This window comes from Anabrus simplex, chromosome 12, assembly GCF_040414725.1.
Source record: "Anabrus simplex isolate iqAnaSimp1 chromosome 12, ASM4041472v1, whole genome shotgun sequence".
In the NCBI taxonomy this organism is placed as follows: domain Eukaryota; kingdom Metazoa; phylum Arthropoda; class Insecta; order Orthoptera; family Tettigoniidae; genus Anabrus; species Anabrus simplex.
In genome coordinates, this window is record NC_090276.1 from 24,293,256 (window position 1) to 24,311,896 (window position 18,641).

At 39.2% G+C, this 18,641-nt stretch overlaps 1 protein-coding gene across 1 annotated transcript in view; it reads left to right on the forward strand.

The window, feature by feature from the left end:
- Positions 1 to 18,641, forward strand: part of LOC136884059 (WD repeat-containing protein 27) — a 140,796-nt gene that overhangs the window by 83,503 nt on the left and 38,652 nt on the right. Inside the window, exons 9-11 of the mRNA XM_067156084.2 lie at positions 4,181 to 4,385; positions 10,053 to 10,185; positions 14,753 to 14,901. Of these exons, the coding sequence (XP_067012185.2) occupies positions 4,181 to 4,385; positions 10,053 to 10,185; positions 14,753 to 14,901 (487 nt within the window). The remainder of the gene's footprint in view (positions 1 to 4,180; positions 4,386 to 10,052; positions 10,186 to 14,752; positions 14,902 to 18,641) is intronic.

The window sequence follows — 18,641 nt, forward strand, 5'->3', positions numbered from 1 at the left end:
TTTAAAATTTATTTGAGAAAAATATAATCCATCGAATGCAAAAACAAGCTCGGGACTGAAGAGGTTATGAAATAGAGAATGATAAGTAGTTATTTTAATAACTCATGAGCAAAAATATGCCTCGTCCTTTTTCTTTCTTTCTTTCTTTCTTTCTTTCATAATACGATATAAAGCACACTATAATATTCCTTAACCACAAAGAATTATGGTTGTCTAAGACGGGGTGTGTTCACTTCTTGTCAGTCCATAAGAGCAATGATCTATAGGTAAAGTCAATCATTTCAACACACACATTCTATACTGACTTTCTTCTTTCACAGTTTGTTCTGTATTAGTGCCTTCTATTTCAACACACTCTATTTATATAAATCTAGAGCCAGTGCACCTCACAAGGTCACCGTTACTAAGTAAAACATTAACGGTTGCTAATTTCAGATGATCGCCAGCCATAAGATATAGCCTAAACAGGCGGCTGTGGGTTTACATGTTAGTTCTGCAGTGTGCTCCATAAGAGAGAGGTCATTGATCTGAACGTTAGTACTACCACGGCCGATTTGGTACAGCGTAGATCTAGTTGGCCGTGATATACTAAACTAGTGCCTTCTATTTGAACACACACTGCAGAAGGTAGTTTAGGATCTCTGGTGGCAAGTTTGAAGGCCGCTGGCGGCACTGTTATCAACTGGAGCACGTCAAAACAGGGAGTGATGATTCACATCGGTACTGAGCATGTGCTACATAACATTCTCTTTCGATGCTAAATATACCTATTCGGCAATCCAAGGAATATGCAAGAAGCGTGATTTCTTGATATCAAAAAACGGAATCTGTGCTGTATTGAATTAAAAAGGCAAAGGCCGACTGGTCTTAATTCCAGAGGGGGGAAAAAACAGGCAAATGCACGACCAGTCACCAGCCGTACACCAGAAGTGGTGAGGAAAGTGAAGGCCCTTGTCTCAGGTAGTAACCCTGCACCTTGCAGGACTATCGCACATGAATTGGGGATGTCTCTTTCAACAGTTAACACCATAATCAACAAGAACCTGCAATTAGAAAAGCAACATAATTACCAAGTTCACAAGCTCGTGCCTTGTCACATTTTGGAACCTCGCACTAACGCAAGAAAGCTGTATGAGGCCTATCTGGCAGAAGACAGATGGAAAAATGTGGTGACATTAGACAAAGCTTACGTGTACCTTAGTGATTGTAACAAATCCTGCTCGATTTACTACCGCCCTAGAGACAAAAAGTATTATCAAGCATTGTGTAAAGAATGCCAGGAATGTTTTCCAAGAGATTTCACAATCATCGCTGGATACTGCTACAGTGCCAAGCGGCCATGGCCTTAATTAAGGCACAGCCTCAGCATTTGCCTGGTGTGAAAATGGGAAACAACAGAAAACCATCAGGGCTGCAAACAGTAGGGTTCGAACCCACTATCTCCCAAATGTAAGCTTACAGCTCTGCGACCCTAACTGCACGGCCACTTGCTCGATCGTCCCTATCTTAGTCCAGTTTGGTTTCTGATCCAATCTGTTTTCCCCTCTGGAGTCTGGATAGAACTGAAACAGTTTTTATACATGGCCTTCACTAATTCCCTTGATTGCTTTCCACATCCTTTTCTTTCCAAGGTTTCCCCACTTAAAACAACAAATCTGAATTATCAATAAAACATTACATGTGGCTTCATTATCTGTATGTACCACGAACAATGACTGTAGCTGAGAAATTAAGTGACGTTGACCGTATGTTTATTATATGAACTATTTTGTTTGTTTTTATGTTCTGTATCAATTCCCTAGACATTTCCCACATGTTTAGGTACAGTAGGAGTAGTAGTACTAGTAGTAAAATCTAACCTTGCAAGGATAGTGTATGAGAAGAAACTGTAGGTGGTGGAGATTATGCTCTTAAGTTTAAGCAGGTTTGAGAGATTTACTCCATCTTGATTTGTAACTTGCAAAATTTTGCTGTTAATACATTGCATATGTTGTTGTGAATACACGCTATGCCAGCTCAGCTCCCACGCGACAAACAGCAGTTTGAGATTTGCTCGCATATCTGCAAGAAAAAAAAAGTTGCAATGACTCACCACACCAGAAAATATTATTTGGACTCCGAAGGTGTCCAGTAAATTTTATCACAATCAGTACAAGGTTCGTGAAGTCCGCTTCATTTGACTGTGCATTCGATTTCGCATTAAGTTGCTCAGGAAACGGCTGGCCACAGGGGATGTGCAGCGTAAGGAGCACCCGGTCAGCAATGTGTTAAGTCTCTGAAATGCGTTGTAAAATAATATACATACATAGACCGCTGTGCCTTTCAGGGTTCAGTCTGCAAGCCTCTGAGAATTTACTATACTTCGCCACAACTGTTTGCAACTAGTGCTTTGGCTTCATTTAGTTCTATACCTCTTATCTTTAAATCGTTAGAAACTGAGTCTACCCACCGTCGTCTTGGTCTTCCACTACTTCTCTTATCCTCTATAACAAAGTCCATTTTTCTCCTAGGTAACCTAATGTCCTCCATTTGCCTCACATGACCCCACCACCAAAGCCAGTTTATACATACAGCTTCATCCATCAAGTTCATTCCTAACTTAGCCCTTATCTCCTCATTTTGATAAGTCTCCTGCCATTGTTCCCATCGGTTTGTGCCAGCAGTTATTCTCGCCACTTTCATGTCTGTTACTAACTTATGAACAAGATATCCTGAGTCCACCCAGCTTTCACTCCCATAAAGTTGGTCTGAAATAAATCCTTTAATAAATATTGTGACTGGTAACAGTTTATATTATTTCACAATCAACCCCTCATGGGCGGCGTTAATTCATGGCCGTAAGCGCCAAAAAAATTGAAAATAAAAAACACATGGAAAATTTCGGAAAGGTTACTGAAACAATAAAAATGTACCCAAATTAACCACTTACCTTGTTTAAGAGTGGTAACCCGACTTAGAAGTGGTCTGAAGACAAAATAAATATTGTCACATCAATTTTTCAATGGAGCAAGGGCATGGGACACTCCATGATATGATCTGACAGTGGTTAATTTTAAGTACACATTATTTCTCTGAATGTCTACCTGTTATTTCCATTTCCTGAAACGGAGTCGGGGATGAAGCGAGATGAATTTATATTGCGCGTTTATATGACCGGCTGCCCTTCCCAACATCAACCTCAGTTGAGGAGTTAATGAAGATAAATGAATGATGGTGAATAAACTTGGGTGGAAAGAAACGGCCCTGGCCTTCAAATATGAACTGTCTCCGAAATTGCCTGGAAGTGAAAATGGGAAATCACGGAAAATCATTCTCAGGAAAGCCGACAGCGCCAATCGAACTCGCATGTTTTTTGAACGCAGAGCCGTAGTGCGGCTACTTCGCTCGGTACACATTAGTCCACTATTATGAAATGTATGTACAGAAAGCTACTTTCAATGATGTTTTTGTTACATTTGCTGTTTTTGTTCGTCAAAAAATAAAAAAAATAGTCAAGGAATAGTCACCAAAGTTGAACCCACGCTTCGCACAAATGACATAAATATTCTGTAGGGTGTGTGTCAGTATCAAAGTTGATGGCAACATTGGCCGTTCATCAATATTACGAACAGGAATACTAGTCGTAGTTCCGGGACTGTTATAAGTTATGTCAAATACATTCTGTCACTGCCAGTGTCACTTGTGTGATTGTTTGTCTCAAATGAGATGGAAAAAGAATTTTCGACTTCAGAGTCACATACAATAAAATCTGACACTTTTTTGTCTGTATCACCAATACTGATGCTATATCGTTATCACTAATCTGTTTTTGCAATGCCATTTCACCGGAAAACTGCGACAATACGTAATAAGTAAGAGCGCGAAAAAATGCGTAACGCAATGTGTATATTACACAACTCTCACTACCAGGAGAAAAAGTATTGCAAGATACTGAAGGGATTTTCCTCATCAGTAGAGTTGAAGGAACAACTTGGCTAGTAAAACCACGAAATTTGAACGGAACATATATATATATATATATATGTGTGTTTCCACCTGTGAAGAATTAATTCACAGTCACAGACAAGGCTTCTTCAAAGAAACATGATTATGATTAAGTTTTATATTCTACTTTCTTGTGTTTTTTTTCCCCCCTCTTTTCATATGCTTAGTCTCATATTGTTAATTTTGTTATTCTCAGGGAACCAGTGCTGACAAAGTCTCCACTTCGTTACCAATTAAATAAGAGTCAAACCTTAAAGGAGTATAGAGTGAAGACCTTGCCTATAAAAGGTTATAAAACTTCCAAGTCTTCCGGCTATGGTAAAGCTCCAAGGATGCAAATGTTCTCTCCAACTATTAACCCAAAGAGCAAGGTCAAAAATTTTGTGTCTTCCAAGAAGCAGGTATGCCATTATATCCTTATTTTAATGTATTTTTCAAAAGTGCTGCTCTAAAAAAAAAAAAGAGAATTTAAAAGAGAAATTTGAACTTAGAAACTAGTGTATAACATATTAACATTGATGCTTTGATGGCCCATACATGATACAGGCTGTTGGGCTTATGCCATGTCAAGAAAACAACATTTCACAGAAAACTTTGCTCCGCATACTATCTATGCAGGAACAATACAATGAATCAAACTAAAAAGTGAATATTAGTAGTTATGTTCCTGTTATCATAGTTAAAAATTATCTAATGTGAACATTGAATTTTAAAAATGTCTACAAATCTGATCCAGATTATTGAGAGATCCGGATCAACGAGGGCTGGATATACAAGGTTTTACTATATTTCAACAGTATGAAAAGCTTTAAAGTTGTAGCTGAGTCGACACTGAAAAAAATTGCCTCTCTCTTAATAAATTAACAAATTTTGGTGTTAGATCTCCACTAAAGACAATATGGGTTGTATATAGGGAGATAAGGATGCGTATTAGAATAAACTCAATGTCAGGTTGATGTGGAATAAGGGTGCAACTGAAAGAAGAGGAGAAAAGGACAAACTTGAAAACATAAAAGCTCAAAGAAAATCAGGTCTTCATACACCGCTGTCTTCACATAGCTTTCTTGTAATTGATCGTACATCTTCTACATGCGGAAACAGAAATGAGCTCATTGGAGGTTAAGAACAACAAGTGGAAGCAAGTAAGAAAGAGCCAATTTACATGAAGACAGCACTGTATTGTTACAAATAAAACACTGACTATTGTACTGAACCAATTTAATTGAGGATGAACAAGTACACATGAAAACACACGAGTATTTAAAGAAACAAGCAACTTCAAGTCCTATATACAAAGGAAGTTAAATATATAATGCAACATTTTTTTTTTTCTAAAAGCAGGTTGGTTTTGTTGAGGATTCAAATACACAGTGTTATTCCCCAATCCTTTTGCTACAGTACCCTATTTTACAACATAATCTCTGTTCAATACTACGGCCTTACACCACCGTAATGTGTGGACCTGTATGCCTGCATGGTACCACTCAACTGGTCGATGTCGGAGCCAACGTGTGCTGCATCGATAACTTCCCCGTCATCCACGTAGTGCTTCCCGTGAAGTGTGTACTTCATTGGGCCAAACAGATGGAAGTCAGAAGGCGCAAGATGCGGGCTGTAGGGTGGTTGAGGAAGAACAGTCCACTGAAGTTTAGTGAGTTCCTGTCGGATGCACAGACTTGTGTGAGGTCTTGCGTTGTCGTGGAGAAGGGGAAGTTCGTTTGCATTTTTGTGGTTACGAACATGCTGAAGTCGTTTCTTCAATTTCCTTAGAGTAGCACAATACACATCCGAGTTGATAGTTTCACCACAAGGGAGGATATCGAACAGAACAACCCCTTCAAAGTCCCAAAAGACCGTAGCCATGACTTTACCAGCTGAGGGTATGGTTTTGAACTATTTCTTCATAGGAGAGTTGGTGTAGTGCCACTCCATGGATTGCCGCTTTGTTTCCGGTTCAATGTGATGAACCCATGTTTCATCGCCTGTAACAGTATTTGACAAGAAATTGTCACCTTCGGCCTCATAACAAGCAAGCAATTCCACATAGATGTTTCTTCTTGCTCTTTATGGTCGTCCGTTAGGTGTCAAGGAACCCAGCGGGAACAAAGCTTTGAATACTCCAACTGGTGGATAAGTGTGTCAGCACTACCAACAGGGACATCAAGTTCAGCAGTGAGGTGTTTGATTGTGATTCGTCGATCACCTCGAATAAGGATGTCTGCACGTTCCAACTTTGCAGCTGTCACAGCTGTGTGTGGCCGGCCGGTACATGGGAGATCAGACAGGTTTGCTCGACCTTGTTGTGATGATGAAACATGCTGTTGATAAACTTAACCATGATAGGTTAATATGGTTGTTTGATCTGCATTGACTTGTCTGAATCTATTACAGAACTATTTAAAATAATTTTACTTGAGTCCGCCTTGTCATCCATATGGATGGTAAAATAAATAGTTTTCTTTCATTATAAGGTGTATTGACAAGGCGGACTCAAGTAAAACTAGGTTAATAGATGAAACACGCCTCGCCCAACGACTCACCGCCCTTTTGTCCACCGCCGGGTCTCCATAAACATTCTGCAAGCGCCTCTGAATATCTGTGATGGCCTGGTTTTCCAACAAGAGAAACTCTATAACTGCTCTCTGTTTGGTATGCACCTCTGTTACAGACACCATTTTGAAAGCTACTTATAGCGCTGCCACCTGTCGGAAATTAATAAAACTGTATGAGACGAAGTGCAAATATTTGAAGATATCCCAAACAAAATTCCAATTTTTTAAACACCGAAATTGGCCGAGAAATAAAATGTGGTACATTATATATTGAACACCCCATAGAGAGATGGGAACAAGAAAAGGAATACATAATAGGACGAATTCAGTGGCAGGTCATTATGGGAAGAAAGAGCAACAGAACGAGGAGAAAAGGACAAACATGGAATCACAAAAGGACAAGGACATTCTCCACATCTTCATATGCTACCAACTTTGAGTAGATGGACTGTCTCCTCATCAATCCCTGTTCTTCTACATCCATCTCTCCTCAGCGCCCATAGAGCTCGTTTCTGGTTCCCAGCTTCATTAGAAAGGTGGGCGTCAACGTTCACTGAGGGGTCATGTTGACAGATCTTCAGTCTTTATGTCGGAAGTGCAGGATAAGAAAAAATCTGCATAAATACAGGAAAAGGGAAAACATTTAAGATAAATACGGATGGTAATAGTTATTTACGCAACAGCCATGGCTTTCACACTATGAGAGCAATGTTTGTGCACTAGCCGCGGCTTGGGTGGAATTTTGAAATGGGTAATATAAACTTATCGCTTTAGTGGCTGTTGTGTACATTATTGTATTTCATATGATGGTGAATTTACTTCTTTTAAATGAAGTGAATTTTGATTCTTCACGGCACAGATTGTTCTTGTTTGATCCTTGCATTGTCGTTTTCTTGTTCTGTTGTTCATGTCTTGCTGTGAAAGATATAAGAGGTGTGTACATGGGGCTATGTTGTAGTAAAACATCAAAAATGAATGTTATTTGAAGCAGCAAACTGTCCTTTAAGCTACCAAAGATGTTAACATGTTCCTCTGGTCCTGGATTAATGAAGATAATACGAACTTTATGATATACTATGATATATGCAATATTTATGTGTTGAAAATGGATTAAGCTATCCATTAGTCAGGATTGTGATGGCAGCAGATTACTTGAGCTGTGAATGCTGAACTGTCAGCTCATCAAAAAAATCCAAACGAGATATTTAAAATACATACATTTTTAAAAAACCTGGTAATTATCCACACATAACATACAACGAACTTCTCCTAAATTTTGAAATAGAAAGCTTGGAACTGAGGAGGCAAAAGGATGACATGAAGTTTCTGTACAAAACTGTGAATTCTATTATTGACAACCCTGACTTTTTATGGCTCTTGAGCTTCTACGTGCCCCTGCTTTATTGTGAGGACAAATGTAACTTTTCATAATTAAAAAGTCACAACAACCACTCACAAAAACTCCTCACTCTACAGGCTATGCAATGTCTACAACAGTGCAGTTCAGAAAAATAATTCTTTAGACTTCTGTGTACCTTTAGACCTGTTTTTACAACAGTTCACCAATTCTGTGAAAACTCTCTAATTTGTAATGCTGATTTGAACTACAAAATATGTTATGAACATTCTACATTAAGCCCTATCCCATAAATGGAATTGTAAGTGTTAGAACTAGAAGAAAATAATAGTTTCTATATGAAATTATGATTTTTATTTTTTTATTTTACTCTTTCTTGTAAAGATTAAATTAGATTATATGTGAAATACTGTTCCTTTCTCATTGTAAATATAATATTAGAACAGTTCAGATATTAGGTTATTAGACTAGTTTAGATAAGAATATGCTTTTTATCTACTTGTTTCTTGTAACGATTAGATAAGTAATATTATTTCTTTCTCAACGTAAATATAATATTAGAATAGTTTAGATATTAGGTTATTAGACTGATTGAAACATTAAAAAAAAAAAACATGTAAACATTTGCCACTGTAATTGGGATTAGAAATCCTGTAATGCGCAGTAAATTAATTAATTAATAAGGTTTGATACATGTGGTTTTACTAACAAGCTGAAGAAGAGAATTTATTTTCTCAAAACATGTACTTGTGTTTGTATATAAGTGTGTATATAAGAAAATGATAGTTTAAATAATAATTCATTCTGAATTGTATTGACTAGGCAGAGTCTAGACACAATTAACTGCTACAGTATCCAGTATTCGGGAGATAGTGGGTTTGAACCCCACAATAAGCTGTACCTTAAATAAGGCCACGGCCGCTTCCTTCCCGCTCCTAGCCCTTTCCTATCCCAACATCGCCATAAGACCTATCTGTGTCGGTGCGACGTAAAGCAACTTTTAAAGTTCAACCAGTCAGAGATGATTTCTAATAAAACACTCCTGAAAGTAATTACAGTTCAGTAAAGGGTCATTTTTCTTACACTTTTGGGTACGTGAAGAAGGTGATTAGGTCATAGTTTGAAATAAAAGATTTTCTTGTTCTTCTGATTTGATTTGGCACTTGTTTATTCCTTTTCAATACTTATATCATCCTGTTGGGATCCTTTTCTCCTTTTGTGCCTGTCCACTTTACCATCTGTATTTATTTTATGTTTCTTCCCTTTCCCTTTATTTATCTGGCTTTCTTCTTATACACTTCCTGCATCAAGACTGAAGGTCTGTTTAAGATGGCCCCTCAAGGAGTGTTGAAGCCTGTTCTCCTGATGAAGCAGAGAAGAAGAAATGAGCTCATCGGAGGCTGAGAAGAGATTGATGTACAATAACTGGGATGGCTAAGGAGAGAGCATACCTGTTCAAAGACAAACGCACACAATTATACTCAACAACGAATGGCAGCACTTCAGTTGGCAGTCTTTACCTGGGACTGGCGATCCTCCCTTAATCTTGATTGACAGGTCTCACGTTTTACTGTTCTTCGCATGCACCTCTGCCACTTCACGTAGCAGCTCCATTTCTATGGATTATCACTATGCATGACTGCTGTACACTAGGCTTGACTTCAGATAAGGCCAATAACTTGCACAATCAATTCTTGCGACCGCTCCTCACCATGTCTACTTAACACATATCACTTGAAAAGACAATGACGCAATTCAATACTACAATCACCTGTTTGCAGCGAGCCTGCTTTTATATACCTGGTGATTGAATTCTTGTACTTCTCGTGTGAGATCAGATTACGACCATTCTAGTTCCACCTTCCGGAAAATCCACGGAAAATGGCAAAAAGCAAAGTAGAAGCAGTGGCTCAGAGCTACCCACCCTCACTCACGCCTTCCAGGAAATACCCAAGTGAGCTTCCAGAGGAGTGACAAGCACATGGCCACATAACAGTATTAAGATGTGCAGATTGCCTACATTCTTTTTGTCCTTTTCCTTCTGACGTCCCCTGTTCCCACCCTGATCTGTAATTGTTTTTATTCTAACATACGTTCCTATCTTTCTCCAAATGACTTCATTCATCACTTGCTGGTTTCTTTACATTACTCTTTTGAAGGTTATCGAACAAGTATGTGTCGTGGAGAATTGCATACCAGAGCTACTCTTTACTAGTGGTCCTCCAATGAAAGTCAAGGATAAGGTCTGCGTCTGGGACACATCTGGCACTGCCATCCATCTTGCTGCATCAGGTATGTATTGGTTTGCTGTGTGTAGTTAGGACCTGTGGCACAGTAAAGGGAGGATGGTTACCTAGTTGTTGTACTTCCTCTTAAGCAATAATCACCACCACCACCACCACCACCACCACCACCACCACCACCACCACCACTCACAGTAAAGGTTAAGCCGATCTGAGTGGCTCAGACGGTTAAGGCGCTGGCCTTCTAACCCCAACTTGGCAGGTTCGATCCTGGCTCAGTCCGGTGGTATTTGAAGGTGCTCAAATACGACAGCCCCGTGTCGGTAGATTTACTGGCACGTAAAAGAACTCCTGCGGGACTAAATTCCGGCACCTCGGCGTCTCCGAAGACCTTAAAAAGTAGTTAGTGGGTCGTAAAGCAAATAACATTATTATTAGTAAAAGTTAAACTTTCAGTTACAATTTTAACCTATCCTTGTGTTAGGTTTCAAGTTACATTATGATTGAGAGTTAAACTGGGATTATGATGCACATGATGCAATGTTATCTTAAGAATACAACACAATGCTATTTGGGGTCGATTTAACAGCTTTTCACTTAACCGTTTAGAGAGAGAAAATAATATACAAGAGCAGCTGTCTTACTATTCTTTTAGGACCGAGCAAGTGGCGATGCAGTTTGGATCCTGTAGCTATTAGCTTGCATTCGGGAGATAGTGGGTTGGAAGCTCTGAAGATAGTTTTCCATGATTTCCCATATTCACATCTGGCAAATCCTGAGGCTGCACCTTAATTAAGGCCACAGTTGCTTCCTTTCCACTCCTGGCCCCTTCCAATCTCATCGTTGCCACAAGACGTATCTGTAAGTTGTGGATTCTTCATTCCTTCATATTAATCACATATAGCGAAATGTATTGAGTTTTGTGTTTCGACTCGGTTAATTTATAACTGTTAGGTTCTTCAGTGTGCCAAAACTAACTTTGAGTAAATAAATTCATAAACTACCTGAAAGAGAAAACTTACGTTAACAGTATTACACCTGAAAAAAGAATCAATTTAATTATTCATTAATTCAGTTAAGTTGATTCTTAAGTGCCTAAAATTTATATAATGATTTTGTTAGTGTATTTGAATTGCCCAGAAAACATGTTTCATTTATTTCTGTAGCAACGGATGCTTCTAACCTGGAAAAACAGGAAACCGTTTCTGGTGAATATTCATTATTTTGATCCTGCAGAAGGTATCGAGAACAAAATTTGAGATTTCATAGAACAGTCCGACAAGCCAGCTGAGTCAGTATACAATGTGTTAACTACTGCATTAGCTAAGTACAAGTTGGACTTGAAAAATGTACTAGCATTTTCTGTAGATAATGTTAATGTGAACTATGGTTGTAATAAAAATCTGTTTTCTAATTAACTGACCAAAATAAGCTTATTTTTAAAGCTAATTATAACAACATAATGCCACAAAGTACGCTTGTGACCGTTTAGATGTAGACATTGAAGCTGTAGTCATGCAAACATATTTTCACTTCTCACTTTCTGCTGAAAGAAGGAGCGATTTAATGAGTTTCTTTTGAATTCGTAAATATTGAATGGAGTGAGATTTTATTTTTTGCTAATTGCTTTACGTTGCACCGACACAGATAGGTCTTATGGCGACGACTGGATAGGAAAGGCCTAGGAGTTGGAAGGAAGCGGCCGTGGCCTTAATTAATGTACAGCCCCAGCATTTGCCTGGTGTGAAAATGGGAATCCACGGAAAACCATCTTCAGGGTTGCCGACAGTGGGATTCGAACCCACTACCTCCCGGATGCAAGCCCCTGACCGAACGGCCAACTCGCCCAGTGAGTGAGTTTTTAAGGCACATGATCACCAGATGGTTATCTTTGACACCTGCGGTTTATAGGGTATTTAAGAACTGGGAACCATTGCCAAGCTATTTTAAAAGCCTAAATGACAGGGATTGTCATGTCCTAAGTTTTTTAATTTCAGTTTTCTCTTATGATTCAATTAATTTGTTGGTTCATGGACAAGCAGAATTTTGTTCAAGCTGTTGCAACCTGCTGAGAAACAACACAGAATCCTCAATAATTTGGTGAGCTTCTACAAAAATATGTTGCATTATCCTGAGAGGTATTATTATTGTAATTAATGTAATCTAAGAAAAGGTGTCTAAACTTAGTCTCCGTTTACCGGGCTAGTCGGCCATGTGGTTAGGAGCGCGCAGCTGTGAGCTTGCATCTGGGAGATAGTGGGTCGAATCCCACTGTCAGCAGCCCTGAAGATGGTTGTCCATGGTTTCCCATTTTCACACCAGGCAAATGCTGGGGCTGTACCATAATTAAGGCAATGGCCGCATCCTTTCCATTCCTAGGCCTTTCCTATCCCACTGTCGCCATAAGACCTCTCTATGTCGGTGCGACGTAAAGCAAAATAGCAAAAAAGTCTCCATTCATCGTCATTGCAGTATGAAGACCTCAACATGGCTAGGCTGAGTAGCTCAGATAGTAGAGCACTTACCTTCTGAGCCCTACTTGGCAGGTTCAATCCTGGCTCAGTCCAGTGGTATTTTAAGGTGCTCAAGTATGTCAGCCTCGTATTGGTAGATTTACTGGGACTTAAAAGAACCCCTGCACGACATAATTCCAGCACCTCTGAATCTCTAGAAACCATAAATCGTGGCCATGGAGAGAATGACTATCGTAGAGTTCCTCAGTTTGAGGTGCTACTTGTCACCGGACTGGAGGTGGAACTATGCCACAAGTGTGGTGTAGCTTTTCAAGATTTGTTCGTTTTAGGCAGCCAAATACTGCACAGTACTATCAATCAATAGGCAGAGTTGATCCATTGCAGGACAAGCATACTGATCCATAGAGAAAGAAAGTTCCAAGGCTGTAGTTCATACAGTTGCTGGATGTTCTGCCCGACTTGACCCTGTTAGCATGAGCAGTAAATTGTTCCTGGCTCTGACCTTCATATCAAGAGAATGACACTGTGCTTTAAAGGTAGGAGACCGATCAAGCTGAACTCCATTTTACAAACAGGGGTGTACTCAAGTTGCTTTTCTTCCCAGTTGATATGAACTTTGTGATTTGCAGCACGATTATGCAGATGGAAAAGTGTAACCTATGTTTTGCTAGGATTTGGCTTAAGGTAGTTGTCCACATAATACTTAAACAGTTGATTGCAGCAGTTCTGTAGCCTGGATTCTACTTTTAATTTGTGTGTAATGGACATCCAGGAATTGTTGATTTTGCAACCTTCCTCGAAATTCACGTAGTCCAGGTGTTTCATAATTTTTATAGCCCCTTGGATTTTTTTCGAGATTCCAGTACATGGCTGCTAAAAATTTTGGTTTTATCAAATGAATTTTCATGGTTGGTTTCACAGAAATGCTTAGCTACCGCTGAAATTTCCATGTCTTGGTTCTTGGTGCGACAGATATGTTCTATGAATCTGATAGAAATTAGTTCATTGTTTTGCCTACATAGCAGATAACTGAGCTATATTCAGTATTACTAACCACAAATCAGAATAAATAATACCAAACTGGACAGTCGAATTAGCAAGGCAACTCAATTTTACCACCAAATAAGACAACTGCTTTGGGATAAACAAGTACCATTGAAAGCTAAGATGACATTCTATAAATCATATTATACACCCATCCTCACATATATCTTGAAACTACCACTTTAACAAGACCAGACAACTCAAAACTCCAAGCTGCAGAAATGATGTTCCTACGCACCATGACACAGAAGACCAGGAAGGACAAGTTCAGCAATGGAAAAGTCGGAGAGGAGATGGGAATAGGAGACTCCCTACTATAGAGGATCCAGAAAGCAAGGCTGAAGTGTTTTGACTATGTAAGAAGGATGGGTGTAAGCAGGACTGCAAGAAGAGAGTGAAATGAAAAGGACCAGTGGGCAGACCTAGAGGAATACAATTTCAATATCGTTATTTTCCATTAATTTTGCTGCATTTTCGCACCTATTGCAAAATAAGTAAATTTCATTTTAAACTGACCTTGTCGTTTTAATTTGCTGTGATTCACGAAGACCAAATCACTAATTTCTTAGCCAGAATCCTATGATTCGGTAAGATATCTCAAAATCGCTTCAAAATATTTCTTGTCGCGCTTATCGTTAATGCGAAAAAATCATGCCTCTAGTTATATACCATTAAGTTAACACATCCTTAGTTTTAACATAATTTCTTACCTTTGTGTTATGTTACAGCATGTTACATTGCATTAAGTGCACCATAATCCTGATATTATGGTCCTGTGAAGAGGTACTTATGATTAAAAATAACTCAACTTAAAGTTAGAAAATGGTGATGGAATTTATAAATTTCAGAGCTACTTATATCAACCCACTGGGCTCCTTTTCTCCATGTCTGTGTTTGTTCTATGATCCTAATATCATACTCTGTGTAGAAACCTTCATATCTTTCCTTTTTTACTTTTTAAATCCAAGTTCTCTTCTTGTCCTGTTAAAGTTGGGAAGCAGAAATATGCCTGTCAGAGGTTATTTTTGCATGCTAATGTTAAAATTACCATCAAAAATTAATTTTAAAATTAACATCTGTGTTCTTCTTGCTCTCTAGGTGATGGCAAATATATTGCCTGCAGTTCCACATCATCTCTTCTCTGTGTTCTTAAATTCAGCGACATGAATCCCGACCAGGGTCTGAATCTGATTGGACATGATGCAGCTATAAACTCTCTGCATTTCAGTTTGAATTCAAACTGGCTGGTAATTTCATACAATTTTTTTTTTCTTTTCTGTAGGACATTAACCTATCATAGATTATCTTCATCAGTTAATTTCTATTTAGGGTGTAGTCAATTATAACATTTTATTTCGCTTGTGTTTTATTTAGCAAGCTTAACCAGGTGTACTTGGAATCATGTATGGTTGGTCCCTAAAAAGCAAATGTGGCTGGCCTAAGTATGGCTCATCACTGCTGTCAACTTGAGAATTTTTTTGACAAATCGTGAAGTTCAGACATTAATTGACACCTTGTGCAAAAGATTGGTGGCATTTGAAATGTTGAAGTACCAAAGTATACTCAAAAACCACAGACAGCCAAAATTACCAATGTGCAAGTTTTGAATCACGTGGACAGACAACCGGAAATTCTCAATACAATCAAAATACGAGCTTGAATAGTTTGGTCAAATGATACTATAAGTGGGACCATCTACTATAAATAATACTCCAAGGAAAAATTAATGGAAGGTGAGGTGGACAGCAAAGAATATTGTTGCTCAATAATTTAAACCAATGATTTAAGCTAAATACAATTTCATTGTTTCATTGTTTAGAACAGTTATGAATAACAAACAGATCATGCCACTGATCGCCAGCTTTCTGGGAGGACAAGGTACGTGAAGAAGAAGAAGAATGCTTGGTGTAGGATTTTGCAGATTTTAATTATATTCATGAACATCTCTCAGTAATAATAATGCATGTCTGTCCTTTAGTCCCATTTCTTCGTATAGGGTCAGGGATGAAGTGAGATGAATTTATATTGCATATTTTTATGTCTGGGTGCCATTCCTGATGTCAGCCTCAGTTGAGGAGCTAATGAAATGAATGATGGACCGGGTGAATTGACCTTGCAGTTAGGGGGATAGTGGGTTTGAACCCCACAGTCGTCAGCCCTGAGGATGGTTTTCCGTGGTTTCCCATTTTCACACCAGGTTAATGCTGGGGCTGTACCTTAACTTTCGGCCATGGCTGCTTCCTTCCCACCTTCTAGACCTAAGGCCTATCTGTGTCAGTGCGCCATAAAACAACTTACACGTTATAATTCTCATGTTAGGTCCGTATTGAAATGTACGTAAATACAAAGTATGTTACAAGTGTTATTATTTTTATATCCACCTATTCAATACAAAGAGATCTTTTTAGAAATTAAATATTATTACAAAATGTTAAGGGACATGTTTCGCCCATATTAAGGGCATCATCAGCCTCAAACTCAAACCTGTCTGGTGAAAAATCAGGATCCTAATTGCTCTTACAAGTCATAAAAAGATAATATCATTGTAGGTGTCTGTCCAAACATACAAATTGTTAGAATGCCCTTGGCTAAAATTGCAGTATCAAGCTGCATGTCAAAACTTCACACGATTATACTTTCCGGAGCGTTGAAAAACTTGTTGGGGGTAGAGCAAGAAACAGCTCAGTCTTTACAATGAAACAGAAATGTGCCTTCTTCAATACTCCTGTTCGAGGATAAGAAAAAGCAAAGCTGATAAACTGTCACAGATGCCAATTTCGTATGTTGTGAAAAGACAACAGCCTTCTTAAGTGGCTGTTCAGCTGTCTATAGTCTATTTAACTGGCTGAAGGAGTGAAAGTCGAATGCATTATGATAAGATAACTGTCTTCCTTACGTAACTGTGGGAGCAAGGAAAAAGCATTCGGTATTTATTTATGTATTTATCTATAGTAAAAGGATGGGTACCTGTCCAAAGCAAAGTCAAGTCAAAAAGCATGATGGCACAACATTTCAAGAAACATACCCCAGGGGGTAAATCTTCGGATAAATCCCTCGTCGTGAACGCCACGGCGCATGAGTCTCGTTCGGATTCTGGGGGAGACTCGACATCATGCAAGAGACGAGTCGGAGCGTCTCGGTGTACCCCGAAGAGTCAAAAACTCAGGCCAAAATCTAAAACCTTTCTAGCAACTTTCAACATAAATTCACTTACACAAACTGGCAAGCTGAAAACCCTCACCAAAGCTCTCCACGAAAATCAGATATCCATAATGGCCCTACAGGAAACAAGGTACCCAGATGAAGAGATTTTTTAATCCGAAGGCTACCGATTTTTCAAGAACAAAGCGCAAAGAGGAATCCTCAATGGAGCTGTGATGCTTGGAACCGCGTTTGCTGTTAGAACCAAGATCCTTAAATCGGTTGCAAATTTCGAACCTGTGAATGACAGATTGTCTATACTCACAATTAAATGCGCGAACAAAACCTACGCTCTAGTTAACGCACATGCTCCTACAAACGATAAGAACAAGTCTGATCCAGACGAAGTTGATAATTTCTGGGACCTACTGGATGAAAAATTAAACAAAATCCCCAAACACCATGTCAAGCTTCTTTTGGGTGACTTCAATACCCAACTAGGTCGTGAACAGAAGTACAAGAAAGTTATAGGAAATTACCCTGCTCACAAAAAAACCAATCCCAACGGCAAAAGACTGGTGTCCATTTGCGAAAATCACAACCTGCAGGTCATGTCGACCCACTTTCGCCATCTACCCAGAAAACAAATGACTTGGCGTTCTCCCGTCCAAGCTCTCGGAGAGTTCCAAATTGATCATGTTGCAATCTCCAGGAGAAACAGCCCTGAGATTATGAATGTCAAGGTAAAGAAAGGCATCAGTGTGGCCTCAGATCATTATATGTCTCTTATCAAATTCAAACCAATTCCCGCAAACACAAGGAAGACAACCAAACAGATCACACGCTTCGACAATGATAAACTTCGGCAAAGGGTCGAGGAGTTCCAGGAGAAGGCTAGACCGAATGACTGTGACTTTAACAATGCCAAAAGTCTCCTTGTTGAGGCCGCCAAAGACGTTGCAGAAATCAAGAGAAGCAAAAAGCATGCCTGGTGGAATGGTGCCTGCGAATCAGTCCTCCAAGAAAGACTCAATGCGTGGAAACAGTACTACTCTACGAAATCAGAAAATGATTGGGAAACCTACAAAACCCAACGTGCCCAAGCAGCTAGGGTGTTCAGAACTGAGAAACGTATATACGAAAAATCTCTCATTGAAAAGATAGAACAAAACTTTAGGAAGAATGAAAGCAGAGAGTACTACAGAGCCTTCAAATGCAAACTCACTGGCTATAAACCACCATCTCTATGCTTTGAGCAAAAGGACGGCACACTGGCGACGTCAGATGAAGAAAATTGCAGCGTTCTGGCAGATTACTTCAAGAATTTACTTAATTGCTCTAAACCGCAAAGCACCATTGAGACCAAGGAACCCTTACTCAGGTACCCAGATTCCAGACCACCCGACAGAGATGAAATCAAGCGCCACATTGCCCGTCTCAAAAATAACAAAGCGCCGGGGGAAGACTCAGTAGTAGCAGAACTATGGAAATATGCCCCAGAGGAATCACTTGATATCTTGCAAAAGCAAATAGAAGAAATTTGGAACAAGGAGACCCTACCCGAAGATTGGAAAATAGCTTTGATACATCCATTACACAAAAAAGGCAGCATGAAGAACATCAACAACTACAGAGGAATATCTTTGCTACCCGTGACTTACAAAATTCTATCACTTGCCATCCTGGAGCGTTTGGAAGCACAAGTCGAACATCATATAGGTGAATACCAAGGAGGGTTCAGAAAAGGTCGCTCAACAGCTGAACAGATCCAAAATCTCAAAACGATCATCAGATATTGTGCACTAAGGTCCAAGCAGTATGTGTCTGTCTTTGTGGACTTTAAGAA